We start from the raw sequence: 23,775 nt of genomic DNA, 5'->3' as shown, positions 1-23,775 counted from the left end.
AATTCCTGGTTATAAGACTTCTCTTCAGCTAGTCAGTGTGATTGTTCTATATTTCAGTTGTAATTCCAGTTTGCTCCTGAGTGGAGGCATGGGTAATATGCACTTACTCCTCCACCATCTTGGATCCACCAAGCCTAGGATTTCTTAATTACTTCCTTGCTCAAGGAAGAGGATATTAAAAAAATCACTTAAGATGAGATCTTTCCTTGTGCACTTTTAAAAAACTTTATCATCAAGCACGTTTTTCAGATGTTAGAGGATGAATTATAAAACTAATCTGTACAACTGTACAAAGATTTATGTGTATGCACCACATGTCTAAGAAGTCTCAGACACTGATTCTGTTATCTTCTTTAAGCTATAAGTTGTGTTGAAATGTATGTCTTCTTTTCCAAAATAAGGAGATTTTTCTAGTTTTGTTGTTGTCACTGTTGTTATTTCTATCTTCTTCATTTTAACTTACCATTTGCCAGTTTATTATAAAAGGATATGACAGAGGATGCAATGAACCTCCAGCGGGAAGGGTTGCACAGGGCAAGGTACACGGGGAGGGGTGCAGAACTTGCACGACTTCGCTGGGGGTGCCATCTCTCCCTGTGGTTATTTCTATCTTATTTACACTGTAGTTAGAGAATATAAACTGCATGTTGTAATTTCTGAAATTTATTTAATCTTACCTTAGGCCAGCAAATAGTCATTTTCTTTTTGTGTTTTTCTCAATACTTAAAAAGGTTATGTATGCTGTACAGTGTCCTAAGTGTCAATTATTTCAAAAATCTTAATCATGTTATTCATATTTTCTATTCATTTCTGAAAATGTATGCTTATTCTTTTAGCTAATTGAGAAAGTATGTTATATCTCTTATTGCAATTGTGTTTATCCATTATTCCCTTTAGTTTTATCCACTTTTGTTTTATCTATATTGACGCCAGGTGATTAAGTGTAGTTAAATTTATGATTTCTGTATTTTCCTAGTGAAGTAAAACTTGTATCATTACATAGTATTACTTTTCATTCTCTAGTAATCTTTTTTCCTTTAAAGTCAACTTTGTCAGATATTAATATTGCCAAGCCAACTCCTTTTGGTTAGTGTTGCATGGTATAATTTTTATCTTTTTTTATCTGTGTCATTATATTTAAATTGTGTCTCTTAAAACAGCTTATGTAGGTTCTGTGTTTTTAACCAGCCTGAGAATGTTGGGGTTTTAGTAAGAGCATTTGACCCACTCACGTTGCATGTAACTATTGCCATGGTCAGGTTTAAACTGCCGTGTCAGAATTTGCCTTCCTCGCGTTCAGCACAGTTTACTTTCCTTTTTTGCTCTTCTCGCCTTCTCTCTAAAGTGATGGAAAATCTTGTATTCCATTTTCCCCTGTAGTAGCTTTGTGGTCTCATTCTTTTTTACTCTTCCTTAGTGTTTTCCCTGGAAATCACTTTAACATGCATCCTTGACTTATCAAAGTCTAAAATTAATTGGTGGTTTTACCTCTTCCCAGACATTGCAAGGACCTCGAACTATTTCAACTCCATTTACCCTCGGCCAATCTATATGCTGTTATTCTCATGGATTTTCATTCTGTAGATATTATAAACCCCCAAAGGCATTACTATTCTTGTTGTATGTGTTCAGTATTCATTTAGATTTAACTACATATGTATGCTCTCATTGCTTTTCTAAATCAAAAAGAGAAAATAAAAAGGTATTAGTGCAAATTTGTTGAGTAGCCCCCCTCCCCCTTCATGTTCCCTCTCTGCTCCGTTTGGAATTCAGAAAACATAAGGGCCCTAAGGCATATGGGGAAACATTGTACAGAAACATAAGGAAGATGTAATGAAATGGGTAGGAAAATACACACAAGAAGGTAACATGTTCTAAAGGCACGAGGCACAAAGATATACTTTATTTCAAAAGCCTTAGGCAGTTAATGATTTAGAGAAGTATTGCCAAGTTACACTCAGCAAATTTAGTAGTATGCCTCAATTTAGTGAGCACAAAAGCTGTTTATTGTTGAATGAACAACAAGTATAATGTAATTGGTCTCACACGATTAGGAGGTCACCAAGCCATGCTTGTTATAATTGGCATTGCCATAGCCAGGGGCTTATGTGACCTCAAGTGATGATTGGCCTGAAGGAGTAAGCCAGCAATGTGTGTACTTTGGGCTAGAGAGACTGACTAATCTGGCTGTAAGGACTCAGGAAAAGGGGCCAGGAGTGAAATTGCAGCACAAAGGCAGGGCATGGTGGACTCAGTTGAATGCAGTCAGTCTCCATTCAGTTCATCACATTCCAGGGGTTTGATCTGGAGCTCAGGATGGGAGGGTGTGGGAGGTTCAAGGTGAAGTAGTGGAGCACCAGGAAAACACAATTGAAATGTCAGTGCATAGGCATCCCATAATAAAGGGGGATCCTAATTCCTCCAAAGGCCAGGTCCACAGCTTGTATGAGATGGGCTTGAATTTTCACACTGAGGGCCTCTAGTTCCTGGTACTGAGCACCCTGGGACAAAGACTGATGGTGCTGTTTGTTTCAAAATACAGTTTTATCTCCACAAGGTTGTAGATTGATGGCTGGTTGTAATATCATCCCAAATACTAGGATCATCTTTTACCAAATGTTTGTTTAATGGATAATTAAGTTTAAGAATAAAAAAAGGAGGTTAGCTGGATATAACATTCACAGAGATGCCAGAGAGCATACCTAGCAATTAATTATTTGTAGAAAATGTTTTTTCTTTAAGATTCCGAAAGCAATGGGCTTCACTTTGCCCGTGTGCAAAAAGACCTGAAAATGAGAATTAAGGTATTTGTTTCCTTGTTCATTCTCCTGTTTTAGTGTATGACTGATTGGCTCATTTGGTTTGTGCGCAATACAGAGGAGTCACGAGTTGAGCGTTCCCACGCGTCAGTTGGTTTTCTCCCCCACATGCACGAACCCTGTGTCTAACCTCACCCAGTCATCTCGCAAATGAACACCACCAACTACAGGGGAGACCAGATAACAGAGGAGGGATTTGCAGTGAAACCCATCCTTGGTGCTGGAAAAAGTAACTTGGAGCCCACGTAGCGTTCTTCCTGTAGGGGAACAGCATATCTCAAGGTTCTGACAGAACACAGTGTGATGGTAGGGACTCAGGACACGTAACTCTCCAGCATCACTTTCTAAAACAATAACATGAACTATTAGGGAGACTGATATTTGTTGATTTTGGTGATATTTTCGTTTATCATTTAAAGCACACTAAATGATGAACAATCCGTTTTGCCAGAACAGATAAGAATCTAGAACTATAAATCTATCGCTGACCATGGATGAAGACAGTCTTCTTTTGTTACTTAATATCAGTATTTATTTTCTCCACTAGAACTGCTTAGCTTGGGTGAATTCTGGCTGATAATTTCAGAAGGGTGTAAAGCTAACTAGAACTGGGCATTTGGCCCAGATAAATCTGATTCCAGTGCTAGGAAAGAAGCAGCAAGGGAAATAGAAAGTCTTTGACAAAAATTGTTGATAATTGGCTAAGGAGTGGGGAGGGAAACAGAAGACTTGGAGGGCCCTGAATGTTATTCTAACATGGAAGAAAGATGCAGGGAGGAACCACGGCACTACAGATTAACGAGCCTCTCTTCAGCACTAAGAAGAGTTCAATATATGTGACCACAATAAAACTGCTGCTATCCAGAACTCTTCAGAAATAAATCTTTCCGGAGGCCTACAATGCGGAGGCAAAAATGGAAATTTTGGGTTTGAATTTCTGCTCTCTGTGACCTTGGGCAGGTTATCTCACCTATCTACATTTCTTTTCCTTTTTAATTTTTATTGTTATTCAATTACAGTTGTATGCCTTTTCTCCCCATCCCTCTACCCCACCCCAGCCGCACCCACCTCCCTCCCCTACTTCCACCCTCCCCCTTGATTTTGTCCATGTGTCCTTTATAGTACTTCCTGTAATCCCCTCTCCTCACTGTCCCCTCCCTACTCCCCCCCTCCCCCTTGTTAGATTGTTCTTAACTTCAATGTCTCTGGTTAGCCAAGTACGGGAAGCAACCTAAGTGCCCATCAGCAAATGAGTGGATCCAAAAACTATGGTATATTTACACAATGGAATTCTATGCAGCAGAGAGAAAGAAGGAGCTTATACCCTTTGCAACAGCATGGGTGGAACTGGAGAGCATTATGCTAAGTGAAATAAGCCAGGCGGTGAGGGACAAATACCATACGATCTCACCTTTAACTGGAACAGAATCAACAGAAGAAAAAAACCAATCTACATTTCAGTGACACCCTCCAGCCTCACCCGTAAATTGTAGATGATGTAATCACCTATTTATTCCACAGGGCTGATATTAAGATTAATTCAGAGGTCTGTAGATCTGATGTCCTAATCAAATAATAGGTGTTTAGAGATTGCCAAGCATTTACCTATTTTTATGCCCATTAATTTTAGAATTTTAACAAATTTGCCTAGGAAGTTATAATAAATACTGCATACCTTCTTAATAAGATTTCAATCAACATCATGTACTCGGGTTATTGTTATCAGTAGTCATTACCGAATGGGGCAGCAGTAAAACAGCAATGCCTGCAGCTCTTGTTGAGATAGTTCCTACTTCCAGGATTATATTGAAAAATAAGATGAATATCTAAATAACTCTTCAGATCTTCACCCAATGAGTCCCTTTTTTTGAAAAAGTTTCATAAAGTAAGTAGAAAGAGTACTTTGCTAAGAACTAATTTATTATCCTGTCACTAGAAAAGATTAGGGCCAGTCACTCTGAGCAGATGGGTATCTATCTAAATCATTAAAAACAGGAAAAAGAAGAAAATAGAAAGAAAATCCAGGAGTAAAGTAACTCCTTCTTACAGCAAACATGAATGCTTGACCTTCCCCCCCCACCGACTTTACTCCCTTTATAAGATTAGATCAGCATAACCGAGGAAAATATAACAAAGTTTTAAATTCAAACGGATAAAAAATTAGCAGCAACTTGAATTTGACCACTACCTTTTCTTTAACTACAGGAGTTTAAGGGTCAGCACCATCAACTAATCTTGCCAAAACACGCGCAGTGTCCCACACAGAACTAGTAAAGATATGGCTATTTTACTTAGAGTAAAATAAAGTATACAGTCTAGATACAAAAAGATATATTTTGAAGATTCTGAAATTTTTTTTTTAAATCTGTGCACTATCATTAGGGATAGACAATCTATTTTACAGATGGAGAAACAGAGGAAAAGATACCATGGCCCTGGATCCCATAGGCGGTGACAGGATCGAAATTCCAATTCCCTTCCTCCTGTGTCAGTGTGTTCTCATCACTCGTCCAAGGTAGCTTATTCCAAAGTAGCTCCGAATTATCCCTTAAACCTAAAGCAGCACAAATTAGAAGAGTCTAATTGGTAATCTAGAGCATTTAAGATACAGAAAATGTTTGCCCATGAAACACACTGATTCCATGTTGTGGTAAATTATCAAATTGTGGAAAGAACATTACAGAGATTAAAATGTTGCATAAGAGAGAGAAAGCAGCATGAGTCAGGGGTTTGGGAAATATGAGTCAGACTAGAGGGAAGGAGCCAAAAACATAGAGAACAAGGGCCTAAGCAGGGACTTAATGGACACTAGGAAGTCGTGGACATAGTTACCTCCACTAACTTTGAGAGAAAACTAAATATGTAGTCGCATAGACTGGAGGTCAGTATGGTAAAAAGGCTAGGAGTGCGAGCTGAGGAAAGATCAGACTATTATTGAAAGCAATGATGGTGCCAAAGTCAGCAAGAGAGGGACCTGTAATAGTATAAATCACTAGGGGGGAGAACGTGGGCACATTTTTGAAAAATGAGGGAATCACCAAATATTGCCATTAGCTATTCTTAATGCATTAGAATGATGAAATGTGAGTTGATTTACGTGTTGTGATATTTTAGGAAGCGCACTCTATTATTTTGTTCTTTAGTGATGTTTACATTAGGCTATGTCCACATGGTTCAGAGCTGTTCCCTGTGGTGTTCAAACCAAATTCTAATCTCACCTTTAAGGCCCTGAATTTTGCTCATGACTTGAACTACCAGCTTATGAGCCCCTTCGACCAGGCACTGCACCAGGCTCCTCACACACAGCCCCTCCAGCTTCGCGACCGGGCTGTCAGCCATCCTCGTGCAAATCACTTTTGTCTTCTCAGTGTTTTCTAATGCAACCTGCTTTCTGCCTAGAAAGAGCCTCCTATTTCTGTCAATCTACGTACCTCGCCTTCTTCAAAATGCCACTCAAAACTCACATCTTGCCTGTTAACCTGTCTTGTAAATGTTACCTTCCATGAGATAAAACACTGACCCTACTTTCCTTAAACTCTAGACCTCAGTTTTCAGCAATCATGATTCATTCATCCATTTATCAACACGTATTTACTGAAAAACCACCGTGTTTTATGCATTCTGCAGGACACTAGGAATACAGAGAAAAGTTAAAACAACAGGCCCCTCCTCAAATAGTGTGGGTCCAGGGTCCAGAGAATGTGTTAACTGGCAGCCTAACTGTCAAGGAAAAATTATAGACGGACTTAAAAAGCAAGTAAAAACTCCTCTCCCCGGAGTAAGTTTTCTTAGATTATCAGGAAAATCGTGGCTGACCTGAGTACTTTTCCTTATGAATAAAGTATTGCTTTTGCCACAACAGATTATGCCCAGCACAGAGGGCTTTCACAGCACACCTGGGAGGGCCAGATCTCCCGGCACACCTGCACAAGGATGGACTTTCCGCTTGAGTTTTTGACATAGATTTATATTCTAGTGATTTTTTTTCTTATCACATTGAACTTGCTAACATTTAAGACAAATCAAAATGCATATAGAAGAGGAAAAGAGAAGCATAAAAGATTTTAACAGTGTGTAACGATTCTGATATGACTTTGTATATTCTCATGTAACTTTCTAATATGACATACGCTTTGTGAATGCCATAACAGGATCTCAAAGTGCAACTTTCAAAATAATGAAATTGTTTTATTTAAGTAAACTAATAAATTGACCACAACATGAAGTCACTTAGTGTGTTTTATGGGCAAAATTTTTCTGTATCTTAAATATTGTAGACTACCAATTAGGCTTTTCCAACTAGTGCTGCTTTAGGTTTGAGGAATTATTCAGAACTACTTTGGAATAAGCTCCAATTGAAGATAATTCAAAGAAATCCATTAGATAACCTGCTAAGAGCAAAGGAGAGGATAAATACTCTAACCTCAAGTCAGAGAAGCGAAAATGAAAACACGGTCAGTTCATATACCCGGCAGATGCAGCTCAGGTGCATGATGAAGCATGCACTCAACTCCTTTGGAATCATTTCTCAAAGGGGATTTCATCCAACTGTATTTTATTGCATTTCAGGAGGTTTTCCCCATGAAAGAATTAAAATTAAAGCAAATCCAGGTAGATAGAAAATGAAGTAAAAAATATTAGCAGTGAATCCTAGGTGAGGGGAGTCCTACTGCACTTTTTATTGTTTTTTCCATAGAGAAAGGAAAAGAATGTAGTTGGAGTGGAGGCAGTGGTATTTCACTTGGTTTTCTGTTGGTTTTGTTTGTTTGTCTTTATTAAATTACTTTAACTCACCCAATATTTTTAGTAAATAATCCTTCTCAGAAGATAGATGGACCTGTTCTTAAGAGGGAGTCAGTCCAGGGAGCACACATGTTATGTTTAAAATCTATTTAATAATATGTTAATTCCACTAGAAATATTACTCTATTCATCAAAGAGACTTAGAAATGTAGGACAAGAAAGTAGGAAGGAAATTGTAGGACACCAGGAATGTAGCTGGGGCGGAGGCAGTTTGCAGTCATCTCAGAGAGAAGCCTCAGTCACTGGTGAGGCCTCCTTTAGAAAAGGCAGCAGCCAGCCAGTCCTTGATCTCCTGCCAGCATGCACTGAGGAAACTTGCCACATCTGAATCTCACATTGCAGTATCTCTCAGGGCTGTTATCACTGCAAATCCTGGCAAATGTTCCTGACATAAAACAATAGGAATTCTGCTGTCATTTCTGCATTAGCAAGTCATAAAGCTCTGAAGAAACCTCAGTAGAAATGTTTTCATCAAGTGCATATGAGAAAATAATAAAAGACACAAAAAAGAAAAGATAATCTCAAAGCAAGATTGCTGTACCTTTGCATAGTACCTAAAAAGGGCAGAGTTGTCATCACTGATTTGAAAATAACAGTAATAAATTTCAAAACAAAAATAAAAAACAATAACCAAAAAAATCCACCAAAACTTAAAAACCAGGTTGGAAGAATTATGTAAGTAGTTGCTTTAATAGGTTATTATCCAAACGCAGCCACATATCCCTCGAGTATTTTTCACATCCCCTCCCTCATTCTTTTGGAATCTCTCGTATCATTTCCACACCCAGCTAACTGAAGCCCGTATCTGAGGACAACCCTCTCATAGCCTGAACTTCCTACATTATTACACTGTGTAGTGTAAGTGCAGTAATTCTCCTTGGAAATATTAGAAAGATGAATGGCAACATTCTGAGCTTCTTAAAGGGAAGGGCAGGAATTGAAGAATAAATTCTAACTGATGGCTCATTTTTTATTATTGATTCTTGGCCCAAAGCACCACCCTGGATCTACCGCAGTGATGTTCTAAGACCCCCTAAGCTTGTCACAGCTTTTATGCTAAATTTGTCATCAAGGAATTACAAGGCTATATTTTTTAATGACACTTAGAGTCTTAAGTGGTTGACAGAGTGCCAACATCACATAATCCTTTCATTTGTGCTGTTTAACTTCATAATGCGAGAGAGGAGAAAGGGAGAGATCTAAATGAATACAAAGGTGATGGAGATAAGGCAACATTAAATACCACTTATAAATTATTGGGTAATATAAATGTATACTCACATATTCACATCACATTTTGATCCCAAAGAAATTTATTATAACAGGTTTATTATATTATGGCTAAGCATTTTTTTACTTTTCTAAATCTATAACCTACCTATTCCTTAAGTCGTCTTTACTCTATTATTCCCAGAATAGAAATGCTTTGGGAAAATATGTATTTTACACTACACCAGCCTATCTCTCCTGGAGGAATATGACCAAATTAAATCCTTTGCATTTTGAAGTTTGCAATGAAAGGTTTATTATACACACAATCATGTTATCCTAAAGTTTGAACATACCCACAAACAGCAACAGGGAATGCATATTATTAAAGTTTGATTTATACCCTGTTATTGGGCAGATTTTTAGAGATTCATCAATAGAAATTATTTCAAGTGCAATTTTTGGGGTGGAGAAAACAGGTATCCTACAATTTATTTGCATTTTAAAACACACAAAACAATACTGTATATTCTAAGTGGTGCATCTCTGTATATTGAACGTATAAAAACATCCCAGGACAGTGGTAGGTGAGCAGGTGAAGGTGAGTACAGTAAAGGCTTTAGCTGTATCTGATATGTTTCAGTTCTTAACAAAATCAAGTGAGCTGAGGCAAGCAGAGCAAACTGTTAGTGTTGGTTAAATCTAAGTGGTACACACTGGCATCTATGAAATTATTTTCTGAACACTGACAATAATTTATCATTTTAAACATTTCCATTATAACAGTCCTGCAAAGTAATGTTTGAAAAAATAAACTAAAACCTGTTTCTTTAAGAAAAGTATTATGACAATACAGAGGAAATATTAACATCTTCACAACTAACTCAAACCCTTTCTATGTCACGTGTCTCTAACAGACATAGATGAGTGCACTGCAGGGACGCACAACTGTCGAGCTGACCAAGTGTGCATCAATTTGCGTGGCTCCTTTGCCTGTCAGTGCCCGCCAGGGTACCAGAAGCGAGGAGAGCAGTGTGTGGGTAAGTACAATGGTGCAGTCAGCAAAGTCCTATCTTGGACATCTTAATTGTTTAAACCTCGGGCATTCAAAACAAAGTACTCAAGTTTATTTGGAGAATGATAGCCAACCACTGCTCATCCTTCCTTTGAGTGCCAATCCACTTTTCCCATTCACAAGAAAGAAGGAACCTTAAAGGTTGAATATATTCTGGACATCAAAGTGTTGGTTACATGTTAGACTAAGCAAAAGCAGAAATTTGGAGTATAAGTGGGACCATAAAAGCAACTGAGAAAATAATTTTAAACTAGCTATTTGGGGCCCATAACACATAAGCACAGATGATATGGGGTTCATTCACTGGTTTCAGCATAACATAGTTTATAAGGCAAAGGGTGCAGTTCAAACCCCACCACCATCCCTGACTCACATTCCAGCCTTGGGTGAGTCACTGAAATTCCCTGTCTCACTTTCCCCTGTGCACTCTGGAGACAGTGCCAGCCCCACTTCAGAAGCTCCTGTGTGGGAAGCTTCGGACAGTGCCTGCTCGTGGGCTAAATAGCTGTGTGCTGTCATTATGGAATGAGTTCACATCCTAAACATCCTTTATGCTGCAAGCAGGTGCAGTGCTAGGAATGCAAAGCCAAGTGCAGCATGTGCTTCTACTTGACAGCTCTACTTGAGCTCCTTCAAGGCAGAGGCCAGGTCTGGCTTGTGTCACTGCTGTCTCCTTAGTCCCTGAAGAGTGCCCATCCAGTAGATGCTCTAGGCATGGTTTTTGAATGACTGGAAGAACACAGTAAGGGGAGGCCAACTGGCAAATAAGAGGTAAACTAAAGTGTTCTGGGCTCATTTATGAGGCCCAGCACTGTTCATGAAAGTCTTTAACTGACTCCCGCTGTCCATTGATTTACATACCACCTTTTATCATGGAAGTGAAGAGTCCTTATTTTCTCTGAGAAACAGAAGATCAGGATGTGGGGGCAGGCAACCAGCATCCATTTTCGCCTGAGAATGTGAGCTGTTGATGTCAGATGTCAACACTGAGCTCCTCATGGGCCCCAGTGGAGTTCTGCCTGCCACGGGCTGTTCCTAGAGGCTGGGGTTACTGCCCAGCCTCCAAGGAAGGCCCAGGGTTTGCAGTAACGGAAACTGTGATTTAGGAATACATTGTGTGGAAAACCCCACAAACACCAAAGTTTTGTCCACTGTATTAGTCAGGAAAATAAACAGTTGGGAACATAAAAAGTATAGAAAAAGAACTAACCCAAACCACTGTAGAAGAGCCAAAGAGAATGGAACATACGGTAATAACTCTCTATGATATGGTAGGAGGAGACATTCTTAAGTTTAGTCTCATCATGTGGTGTTTCTCTCACCCACAGAGCCATTTCTACGTTCCTCAACAGAGCATAAGTGGTCTTCCTTAATCTGATCCTTGCCCAACTCTGAGCAACCCTCTCCCACAAAAGAAAAAAAAAATGGAAAAGAAAAACCTCCAGCTTTATCCCACATACTTCACTCAGTGGCACACTTTGGTGCCTCTACATCAGCTCTTTCAGCACCAGGAACATGTGCTCCTGGCAAACTCCTATTTAACCTTCAAATCCCAGCTCAGGGTCATTTCCTCTGGGAAGCTGTCCATGATCTACCCCATTAAATTAGTCACTCCCTCCTCTAAGCCACTACTTCTCAAATTTTGATGGATCCTTTTTGTAGATTTCCTATCTGTTGCCTATTAATTCTTCTACAAACTACAATAAAAATGTTGTGGTAACACCAAATTGCTATTTCTGAACAACTACTCTCATTTTCTGTACTTATTTGTTGCAGACTGGTCCAAATACTGTATGGACTAGCCTTGGTCAGCAGGCCACACTTTGAGTAGCTCAATGTTCCTTCTGTCCCCTGTACACCTTCCTATTGTTGGTCTCATCATCCTATGCAGTAAACTGTTTTCATGCCCATCTTCCATACTAGATAGGGACAGAACGTGTACATATTTATCATCGTTATAAACATGCAGGGCTAAACACAATGCTAGCAAATAACAATGGCTCAATGAATGTTTACTGGTTGTAAAGACACACATCATTTATATATCAAATATTTATTGAGAGTTGACTATGTGCCAGGCTTAGGTGCTGGGACATCTTGCACAGACTCACAGCCCTCATAGAACTATCAGAAAGTACCACCTATACATATCAGGTATTGAGACTTGCACCTGGGTATAACACCGAGTACTAGGAAGAACTATGCTAAAATTGCTCTTAGTTGGTATGGTGTTTCCATTCATTCAACTAATGTTTATTGAGCACCTACTATGGCAGGCCCTGTTCCAGGTATTAAGCATATGGCAATGAACAGACAAAATATACCTCCACCTCAGAAGGAAGAGATAGGTCTTATCTGCAATGCATTATAGTGAGGGAGACAGACAAGAAGCAAATAAACATATAACACAATGTCAAGGAGTGCCAATGGCTACAAAGAAATTCAAACATATAAGGGGATAGATAATGCAGAAGAAGCTATTTTATAGAGATGGTCAGAGATGGTCTTCCTGAAGTGACATTTGACCAGACACCTAAATAAATGAGAGGGGAAGCCATGTGCATAAGATTGTCATTTTTTTCAATATTCAAGTTAAATCAAATAGATTTTGTAACTTGTCAATAATAGCCCCCATTTGTTTCTACCTGTTTTGTTTAAGGAAGTTTGTCTACATTATGTCATGTAATCCTTCCAACAATTCTACCACATTGTTGCACGATTACTTAGAGAGGAGGAAATGCAAGCTCGGAGAGGTAAACACCTGGCTAGTAATTGCCAGAGATTCAAACTCAGATTACCTTGAGGCCACTTGAACACAATGCCTCACACACTTTTAGTCATTAAAGTACCAGAAGAGCTGGGCATGAAGTTTTGTTTTCACTTTTTTTTTTTACTCTAAGATAGTGTCACTATATAGTCTTACCTTTTCCATGCATAATTGTTATTTTAAAGTTTGCATGCCATGTCAAAGTTGTCACAGCGTGTACAATCATGAATTAATGAAGTTTTATTATGCTTCTAAGATGTTAATCCCACTCTGCAAGTTCTCAATTGAGTACTTTATGGTTGGAAATATTTATAAGAGAAGGACACGGGCTGGAACTCTTCACTGATGTGTCAAAGGTCACTTTTGTTTAGCATCCTGTTCCTTCCACAGTGTTCTTTCATTTGATGCTCACAGAAACATAAGTTACACATAATAAGCATTACTATCCACATTTTACAAAAGAAAAAACCAAAATCCTGAATGTTTAAATGAATTTGCCAAAGTCACCAACTAAAGAAAAACCTACTCCTTCTTTCTCTTCATTTTATGCACCTTACTCAGTTCTTCAATAGTGCTTTTATACTTCTACCTTTATAAAGGTTTTAGTCTTCAAACTGGCATTCTCATATATATGTGAAATAGTCTTAACTACTTTTCTCTCTTTTACATCTCAACCCGCCCAGCCAGGCTTATGTAGTCATTGTTCTTAACATCTCACTTAACTGCAGAATGCAGACCTAAGTATATTTAAAACACATATACTCTAATTTTAAAGTGAACATAATTACTTTTTAAATGTAATCTATATTGTATTTTCTTCCATTGCCACTTAGTCCCCTTATGCCCTTTTAAAGTGAGGTCCTCTCTAGATAGGTTTTCTAGATAATGTTCTTCTGAGAACTTGAGAGCAAACAGGTATGGATAATCAACAATGTAGTTCTCTTTGTGTGTGTGTGCCTGGTAACCTAGATATCGATGAATGCACGATGCCTCCATATTGCCACCAGAGATGCGTGAACACTCCAGGATCATTTTATTGCCAGTGCAGTCCTGGGTTTCAGTTGGCAGCCAACAACTACACCTGCGTAGGTAAGCCTTTTGGGAACCGCCATCCCGACTGACTGATCTCTGCCCTCAAGAAAAGCAAACCCTAGGCCACGTCGCCGTAATTCTAGTCTTCAGTTTTGTTGAGTGAACTGGTTTCCATCAACTTCCCTCAATAAAGCTGAAAAGACAGCAACCAATCTGTTTCTTAAAACACTTCAAGATGTGAATGGAAAACTTTGTTAATCTTGGTTTTAGTTCTCATCTGTGGTGTATAAAAAAATACAAATCCATTGATATACACACACCAATTAGTCAACAGTGTGTGATATAAAAGCTGAAGGTGCCAAAGGGGTTACAGCAAGTTCAAGTACATAAACATTCCTCTGAAAGCGCATCTGATTGTTCATGCTTCTTCTCCCCTTTCCGAATGCAATGTCACAGTACACAGCTCTGAGACTGGCATGACATGGAAAGAATCTAGTGCAGGAAAAATGCCTTTTCACAATATTTTCAGTGCCTTAGAGCATTGCAAAACTCTGTATGGGTCTCAAAGGCTTATGTTATAATTGCAATGGAATTTAACAGAACCCATTTAAAAAGTAATAAATAGCACAGATAAATCTTCACTACAGCATGCTGAGAGACCGTATCAGTATGAGTGTCTTATATTAATTATTTATAGACTTGGCATTTTGCATCTGAACAACAATAAAAGAAAATAGACACTGGAATGTATATTTATTAGAATCATTAAATTCTTTTGGAAAGATTCATCAAACCCCAAAATAACTGTCATTCTCAGAAAATAACTGTCATTCTGGTATTTCTAAAAGAAGGATACAACAGATCTTTGATGTTGTTTCAATAAATATGAAACCCGAATGGATATTCTCCAATGAGCTTCTGCAGGGCAAAGAATCCAGCTAGGGAATTACTTAGCAGTGAATGACATAGGTACAAAAGAGCAAAGATACATTTAAAGACATAGATACATAAATGCATATAACTTCTCCTTTCAGACATCAATGAATGTGATGCCAGCAATCAGTGTGCTCAGCAATGCTACAACATTCTTGGTTCATACATCTGTCATTGTAACCAGGGATATGAGCTAAGCAGCGACAGGCTCAACTGTGAAGGTAAGATATTTTCCAAATAATTTTTAATAAGACTCTAATCCCTTTGACTGCTGTTCTTTTATTTGATTATGTATGTACCTATTTATGAAAACAAATTTTTATCCATGAAAATTCTATCCTAAGGTCCAGTTAATTCAATTGCAACATGGACTTTTTAGTATGTTATCAAGAAAAAGGAGAAGAAAAAAATGCCTGAAATGTTAAATGCAAGGTGGTTTAATAATTAGAAGTGTGCACTAGTGTCTCGCTTCTCAAAGTGGGATCCAAGGGCCAGCAGCATCAGCACCTCCTGGGAGCTTGTGGGAAATGCAGAACCTCAGGTCCCGGCCCAGACCTACTGAGTTAGATTCTACATCTAACTCCGGGTAACTGGTAGGCACATTTAAGTTTGAAAACTGCTGACTGCATGTCAGAAACATTAGGATCAAAACCAGGATACCTGGCCCCTGGTCTTATTCCTGTTAGCGTGTACCTTGGGCGCATAGCTTAAGTTGCCTAGGCTTCACTTTACACATAACTAAAGAAAGCCGTTTAACTGAGGGATGACCTTCAGAGTCCATTGCACATGCAAGTTTCACTGCATAATTAAAAAAGACATCCTGAGGAAGTGCCATCAACACTTGATACCCCTGACTTCTTCGTGGACCTTCCCTGCTTAACTTGGGGCCACAAAGGTCGTACTTCACCCAGAGATGCCTCGCATCATGCTACTGTGCTCAAAACCAAAAGGGACTGGCTCTGGACACCTGCCTCTACCCTTCTAAGCAAATTATAGGGGCCTCACCATTGAGAAATGCAAAGCTTTTTTCTCCTGAATGGCAGACCCTGCCAGGATGTCACTGCTAGAAGCTAGCACAGTAATGGGACTTAAAGTTCAGTCATCAGATGAACTTGGCAGCAAAGCCTCCCAATTTCTGAGAAAAAAATATGAATCTGCATCTCTGGTGGGTCTGCAGAGCCCAAAATGAAAAGTATCAACTATAAACCAGTTCATTCACTCTACTCAGCTCAGGTGGTTAGGTCCAGGATTTGACCAACTATCAGCAGTGATTGAGTAAAACTGATAACAAGACAAACTCTTTGTGCTGTGAAGAGTTCTAGAGAATCATTTCAACCTGTGCAACAGGCACACTAGTGTGCCACAAAAATCTTTAAAGCATGCAATACCTGACTATTTAGTCAGGGGCACTGATCTCTTCCCTTAGATCACAGGTGGCAAACACAAGGCCCACGGGCCAAATCCGGCCCTCCACCCAGTTTTATCCAGCCCAGCACCTTCAATCTACCTGGCGACAGTGCCGAGCTCCTTGCCCCTAGTTAATTAAGGAGGAGTTACATTTATACAGTCCTAAAATTACACTCGGCCCTTAGAAGGCAACCACCAGGCTAATGTGGCCCCTGGTGAAAATGAGTTTGACACCCCTGACTTAGAGTGTCAAATTTAAAAAAATGACACAGCCAACACAACGATAGCCGTCTGGTGTGAACAGATCAAAATTATACCTATTTTTTGTCAGATCAGCAAAAAATATAATGTATTTTTTGGCATGCCACAGAATTTTAATAATTAGTTTATGTGTGCCATGAAATGGAAAAGGTTAAAAGCTGCTGTTCTAGATGAAATTAGCCCATATTGCTAGACTTTGCCCTTGAGCTTGTTATAAAGTATTGTATTTCTGTTTCAGAGTTTGCAGTGTTTTTACTCCTACCTCACCTGGAAAAAATATTACCAAAGTAGTTTTTGAATTTTGTGTCCTTGCTCTTCTCTGATTCAACAGACATTGATGAATGCAGAACCTCAAGCTACCTTTGTCAATATCAATGTGTCAATGAACCTGGGAAATTCTCGTGTATGTGTCCCCAGGGGTACCAGCTGGTGAGAGGCAGAACATGTCAGGGTAAGTTTATTGTTTTCATAGCTGCTGTTTTCAGTTTTAACCAGAAGAGCAGAGAGAACTTATAGGATTCTCTACCATAGAGTTATCATTTTTTTCCACCTGGAATATACAAGTTGAGCTCTTTTTGTCCTCCATTCATTATGAGATACACACATCTCATAAAGAGGGTATCCCCTAAAAAAAAAAAAGTAGGATACTTACTATTAATACCTACTTTCCTTGAAATTTATAGTAATCATTTTTGTTTCTTAAAATATAAATAACTTTAATGAAATATTGATATCCCTTCTATATAGCCTATATAATTTCCATGATATATGTCTTCCAAGCATCCACCAGAAAAGAATCAATTATTAAAATATTTCACCATGAGTTTGAGTCCAGAGCATAAGCTTAATATGTGGGTTGGGCATATCTTAAACCAGACTCGGTTCTCTAAAACACCAGTTTAAGATTACAAATTGGGTAGTAATGTAGATGTTGAGAAAATCATCCTCATGTGTATATTGAAGTGTGCTTGAATTCTTTGGCAAAAAAACTATTGATTGAAAAATGCTTAATGTCATTAGTCAAAGAACATGTATGAATGACCCATGGACATGGACCATGGTCTGGGGATAGACTGTGGGGGGTGGGGTGGGCTGGGTAGAAGTGGGGGCAAAGGAGAAAAAATCGAAACAACAGTAATAGCATAAACAATAAAATATTAAATTAGAAAATAGTTAATGTCCCTGGATCCCATTTTTGAAACAAACATTGAGGTGATCTGCACACACATGCATAGGTGGACGAAGCAACTCTCTACGTTGAGTGATTTCAGCCACAGCCTCTCATGAAGATCTGAAAGTACGCACTGGCTTCTCACAACCATCAATGCCGCGCGTAGCTTCGAATTTCTTTCTGAAAAGGGAAAGGCTGCTCAGATAAAACACTGCTCAGATAAAACTGAAAATGTAGATAATCCTGGAAAAGCTAGTACAAACACATTTAATAAAGCAATGAGAAAATGAAAGAAATGACTGACCTTGAATACAGAAAATCTGTTTGACTATTAGCTGAACTGCATTCTATCTGTACAATATCGAAGAAATTATCAAACTTCTCGAGTGTCAGCTTTCTTGTTTAGAAAGGAAATGGAGGGAGGGAAATGGAATACTGGTAATATACATAAAAATAATTTGTATATTGAGTAGCAAATCTTCTCTAGAGAGTCCTTTTTAATCAGAATTGATAGAGGGCACAAAGGGAAATGAAAAGATAAAAAAAGGAGACCCTGGGGACTCTCAGTCTGTATCGTGACTTTACAGAAAAATATTAACTCAGAGGAACATCGGTTGACCTGGAATTTATTAGGTTGCATGTGATTATTCGACTAGATTTCAGCCACCAAATATGAGCACAATCAGAATGTCATTCACTGCACAACGAATATTGCTGTGCCCCTTTCCAGGTTACTAAAGACTCTGTAATGTTAACTGTGGAAAAACATTGCATTCCAATGGCTTTACCTTCTGAACCCTAACTGGGACTTTTAACATAAGTATCTTAACCAATTTCCCTGGAGTTCTTCAAACACTGTCTATGTGTTCCTCATCATAAATGGATTTGATACTCAGCAAAAGACAGAGGCAAATTAGTGTACAGTGGAATCTTACCTGCCTAGTCTGTATCTCTGGAAACATTAATATCTGTTATAATTAAAAGTGAAAATGCACTGAAATTTCAAATAAGGGATTCATGAATGTTATATCTCGAAGATGAACCGATTCAGAATGCGTGGCTATGCCAACTTTTAAAGCACAATGCAATTGGTTTCCCCCACTGAAACTGTCCCTTCCCAACCTCATCCACAGACTAAGGTAAAACTGGAAGAGTGGATTCTTACATCCCTCCAAAAGGCTTATTTTGAGGTTGAAATAGCTTTTGTCATTCCTATGGTCATGCAAAAATAAAACTTGGGGGAGGGGCAGAAGAGGGAGAGGAAGACAAAAAATATATAGACAGAATATACATACACATAGATACACTTATCAAATATTTTAATATTATTAATGATTTCTGGAAAACCTTCCAGAATGATTAAGATGTCAATTATGCTAGGTTCTAAATTAAACTACTGAAATATATGAAATTACATGTTTTTTATTTAAATATTTTATTGTTTATGCTATTACAGTTTTCCAAATTTTCCTCCTTCCCCCCTTCCACCCAGCCCACCCCCTACTCCCACAGTCAATCCCCACACCAGTGTCCATGTCCATGAGTCATGCATACATGTTCTTTGACTAATCCCTTCACCTTCTTTCAACAAACACGTGAAATCATTACATACAAGTTCTTTTTGCTGCTGTTGTACTCCACATTACAAACCAGTCTTATTTTTCCCTGTAGCTAAACAGCATCTTTATTCTTAAAAAAAAAAAGGTGAAAAATATTGAAAAGACAATTCAATTGTGATTTCTTCTGAGGAATTTCAGTTCTTTCTTTAGCCTTAGCCAGTCCAAAGGAAGACACTTATAACTAACTCTGGGAAACCCCAGAGCTTTTCCAGTCTTCTTTTGAGTGCCAGCTAGCTTTAGCCACTTTGGAAACTAAAAGAAAGTTCTTTCTTTCTCTCTCTCTCTCTCTTTCTCCCCCAGCCCCCAAAAGACAAGACATGGAATTATTCTCATTTAGAGGATGCAGTACCTTATATGGAAAGTTGCCTGTCACTAAGTGTATGAACTTGGGTCAGCTACTTAACCTTTACTTGTTTTTTCTCCATGTCAAGTAGAAATAATGTCTTTCCCACCTATCTCCATGTGGTTTGTGTGAAGAGCAACTTAGTTCATTTTAATATATTTCTTAAAAACTCATGTGCCCCCAGTTGCATTAAATCTAGGTGATAAAGAGATATAAAGATATGTTTAAGAGCCCTTACCCTCAGGCAGCTTACAAGCTGATAGAAGGGTGAAGAAAAAGTGTATTTCAGCAGTGCAAAGCAGATTCCATTGTGTAAATGTGCCACAGTTTTCTGATCTATTAATTTACTGATGGGCCATTAGGTTGCTTCCAGCACTTGGCTATTATAAATTGTGCTGCTATGAACATTAGGGTACATTGGTTCTTTTGGATGGGTGTTTCAGGGTTCTTAGGGTATAATCCAAGCAGTGGAATTGCCAGGTCAAAAGGCAGTTCCATTTTTAGTTTTCTGAGGAAATTCCATACTGTTTTCCACAGTGGCTGCACCAGGCTGCATTCCCACCAACAATGTAGGGTTCCCTTTTCTCCGCATCCTCTCCAACATTTGTTGTTTGTTGATTTGGTTATGATGACCATTCTCACTGGTGTGAAGTGGTATCTCATTGTGGTTTTAATTTGCATCTCTCTGATGGCTAGTGGTGCTGAGCATCCTTCCACATGTCTCTGGGCTCTCTGGATGTCCTCCTTGGAGAAGTGCCTGTTCAGGTCCTTTGCCCATTTTTTAATTGGGTTGTTTGTCTTCCTGGAGTGGAGTCATGTGAGTTCTTTATATATTTTGGAGATCAGACACTTGTCTGAGGTATCATTGGCACATGTGTTTTCCCATACAGTTGGTTCTCTTTTCATTTTAATGCTGTTTTCTTTAGCCATGCAGAAGCTTTTTATTTTGATGAAGTCCCATTTGTTTATTCTTTCCTTTATGTCCCTTGCTCTAGGGGACATATTGGTGAAAATAGTGCTGTGTGGAATGTCTGAGATTTTCCTGCCTATGTTTTCCTCTAGGACTTTCATGGTGTCATGACTTATATTTAAGTCTTCTATCCACCTTAAATTTATTTTTTGTATGGTATAAGTTGGTGATTGAGTTTCATTTTTTTGCATGTAGCTGTCCAGAAAACAAACAAGCAAGCAAAATATAACCAGAGACATTGAAATTAAGAACAAACTGACAGTAACCAGAGGCAAGGTGGGAGGGGATAATGAGGGGAAAGGCGGGAAGTGTTTTCAGGAACATGTATAAAGGACACATGGTCAAAACCAAGGGGGGTGGGACCAGGGGTGGGAGGTGAGGATGGCCGGGGTGGCAGGAGGGGGGAGGGGGGGGAATGGAAACAACTGTACTTGAACAACAATAAAAAAAAGTTTAAAAAAATAATGCAAAGCAGAAAATAATAAAGATCCGAAAGAAGAACCTGAGGTGTGAGAATTTAGAGAGGAGAAAGAGATCATATCCCTTTATAGTAGTTCCTGTAATTGTAATTGAATAGCAATAAAAAGAGAGAGAGATCATATCCCAGCTACTAGCCCATGCCTGGCTTGCAGCAAGGATTCAATAATTCGCTTATGAAATGAGTAAATTAACAAATCAAATATCCAATTGTGGGAAAAGAATGATGAGGAAAAGGCTTATACTGGATAAAATCTATATCACTAGTCCAAGCAAAGGGAAATAGACACAGATAAGGATGTGGATGGTAATATAATTGTCGTTGCTGTTCATGTAGTGGCTCTCTAGTGAAACTGTTCTCTCAGAAGTTATCTGGGAGCCGCTAATTCCCAAATCGCAAATCAGTGTCTGTCCGGCCTGGCCTGTCCACTGCCCTCCTTCCCTGGAGTCTCTCCCTTTCTGACTTCCTTGTGCTGCTTTTTCCTGGGTTGCCTGACATTACTGACACCCCCTTTCTTAACTCCTCTTCTTCCACACTGTCTTTAAACAGCTGTACTCTACAGCATGGAACACTTTATAGCTTCATTCCCATGCTGTGCTTCCCCTGGAGAGTATAATCCACTCCCAGAGCATGAACTCCCCACCAGCATGCTATTGTTTACTCAATCCACATTTCTAGGCTTTACCTTTCTCCAAAGATTCTGAGACAATAAGCTGCCCTCTTCATAGTTTTTGCTTGCTGCTTTCTCAGCCTGGAAGGCCCTCCCCACCCAAACCATGAAAATCCCATTAAACTACCACCCTTCAAGGCCAAGTTGAGATGCCCGCCTCCTTCCTTCAGCCTTCCCTAGTTCCCCAGGAAGAATTAATCAGTTATGCTTCAAATCTTCCACTGCACTTATCAATTTCTTATTTAATTCCATTTTATTTTATAATTAACTGTTGTCATAGCTATATTCCTAACTAACTTATAACCTCCCTGAGGGCAAGTGGTGTCTTCCACTTTTATATAAGCAGCATTTGGCTTTGAATTCAACATATAAAAAACAGGTGCTTGATAAAACATCATGAAAGACATGTATCAGTCTGTCTACAATGGCCCAATTAAATGCAATGAATGCAGGTCCCATCCAGTCTTGTATCTAAAAACACATAGGTCCCGATTCCCAAACACCTCCTTCCTTGAAAACCTGGATCTGTCACTTAAACAATTTATTTAGATCAGTAAACTCTTTGACCCTATGTCTCTACAGATATAAATGAGTGTGAGACCACAAATGAGTGTCGGGAAGATGAAATGTGTTGGAATTATCACGGTGGCTTCCGTTGTTACCCACGAAATCCTTGTCAAGAACCCTATGTTCTAGCATCAGAGAAGTAAGAAAATCAAAACCTCGGGAAGTGAGAATTTTCTGGTCTTACCAAGTCAAACTGTTGAGTATTTTGTTTGCCTTTGCAGCCGATGCATTTGTCCAGTCTCCAATGCGTTGTGCCGAGAACTTCCCCAGGCCATAATCTACAAATACATGAGCCTCCGATCAGATAGGTCTGTGCCATCAGACATCTTCCAGATTCAGGCCACAACCATTTACGCCAATACTATCAATACTTTTCAGCTTAAATCCGGAAATGAAAATGGAGAGTTCTACCTAAGAGTAAGTATCCTGGGGCAGCCTTAGCTGTCAAGAAAGGTTCAAGTTTGTTGTTGTTTGGTGGTGTTCACATGGAGAGAGAGCTAACATTTAAAGAGTTTTTATATGCATTATCTCATTTGACCCTCTTGGTAACACTGTAAGATAGATATTAAATATGTACCTCCATATTTTTACAGAAGAGAAAAAGGAGGCTCAGATTAAGTAGTTTCTCTAAAGTCACTCGGATAACAAGCTGTAAACTCTAACAGAGTTGTTGTGACCACCAAAACCAGCATACACACACGAATATACACACTCCAAATAGATACTACAAATCAGTGATAGGTGTTTAATTGTACCCAGAAAAAAATTCCTGGAGAGCTTTTCAAAAATCATGAATTCCTTATTGTTAAATTCACAGGATTATTTACACTTTTACAAACTAAAACCAGGAAGTCCCTGAGAAGTGATCCCCACTTGCAACAGGTGTGCATGTCAATAGTTACGCCGCCCGCTGCTCTCGCAAACCTCCAGGCAGACAGTGTGATGTCACCATTGTGTTTTCCTTTCTTTCATTGCCTATGTGAAATCTTTCTCTGAATTCTGCCATTTCTTTCTTCACCATGTCTCCTGGGTTATTTTTGCTCCCCCAGGCCCCTGCTTCTCTTCCTTTAAATTTGCTCTGAGCACCACCCCAATCCCTCCAACAGATTCCAACTAGATATCCCTGATTCTAGTGCCTCAGCCATGCAGTCCCCTCCCCACCCTGCACAATCTCAGCAAGTTTATTTTAGGTTAAAATTCTGACATATTTTAAATATGGCTCACCACTTCATGTGAAAATGATGGCACCCCACCAAGCAGTTTACAAGGTTACGGTAACTGTTTCACACTAAGGAAGTTATTCATCCAGTTTTAATTTTCTCAAAACTCCTCTGGGCACTCTTCATTTTTAATCAAATTTTAAAGTCAATATTTCAGTTTGAGAGTATGAAAAGTAAATTGGGAAATTCATCCCTGTGGTAAAGTTTACAGATTTTTAATGTTTACACATTTACGCTGTTCTTTGCTATATCAAGTTCCCTTCCAGCTCCAGAATTATGTGATTCTGTTTCTTTGCCAGTAAATTAGAAATGATTAATTTCTCATGACCAACTTCTGAAGAGAAAAACAAACCCAAAATACAATGTATTGCTATTCTTTTTTCTAATAGCTAAGAATAAACTTTTGTAACATTTGATGCTTTAAATTTGAG

At 38.8% G+C, this 23,775-nt stretch overlaps 1 protein-coding gene across 2 annotated transcripts in view; it reads left to right on the top strand.

The window, feature by feature from the left end:
• The window catches only part of EFEMP1 (EGF containing fibulin extracellular matrix protein 1), a 60,749-nt gene that overhangs the window by 34,875 nt on the left and 2,099 nt on the right, over positions 1 to 23,775 (top strand). For both annotated transcript variants that reach the window (XM_024552773.3, XM_045189420.2), the window contains 6 exons: positions 9,749 to 9,871; positions 13,643 to 13,762; positions 14,740 to 14,859; positions 16,638 to 16,757; positions 22,140 to 22,263; positions 22,346 to 22,541. In XM_024552773.3, the coding sequence (XP_024408541.1) occupies positions 9,749 to 9,871; positions 13,643 to 13,762; positions 14,740 to 14,859; positions 16,638 to 16,757; positions 22,140 to 22,263; positions 22,346 to 22,541 (803 nt within the window). The remainder of the gene's footprint in view (positions 1 to 9,748; positions 9,872 to 13,642; positions 13,763 to 14,739; positions 14,860 to 16,637; positions 16,758 to 22,139; positions 22,264 to 22,345; positions 22,542 to 23,775) is intronic.

Source organism: Desmodus rotundus, chromosome 5 (genome assembly GCF_022682495.2).
Source record: "Desmodus rotundus isolate HL8 chromosome 5, HLdesRot8A.1, whole genome shotgun sequence".
Classification (NCBI taxonomy): Eukaryota; Metazoa; Chordata; class Mammalia; order Chiroptera; family Phyllostomidae; genus Desmodus; species Desmodus rotundus.
The sequence above is the reverse complement of the archived record's forward strand: the minus strand, read 5'-3'. Positions and strand labels throughout refer to the sequence as shown.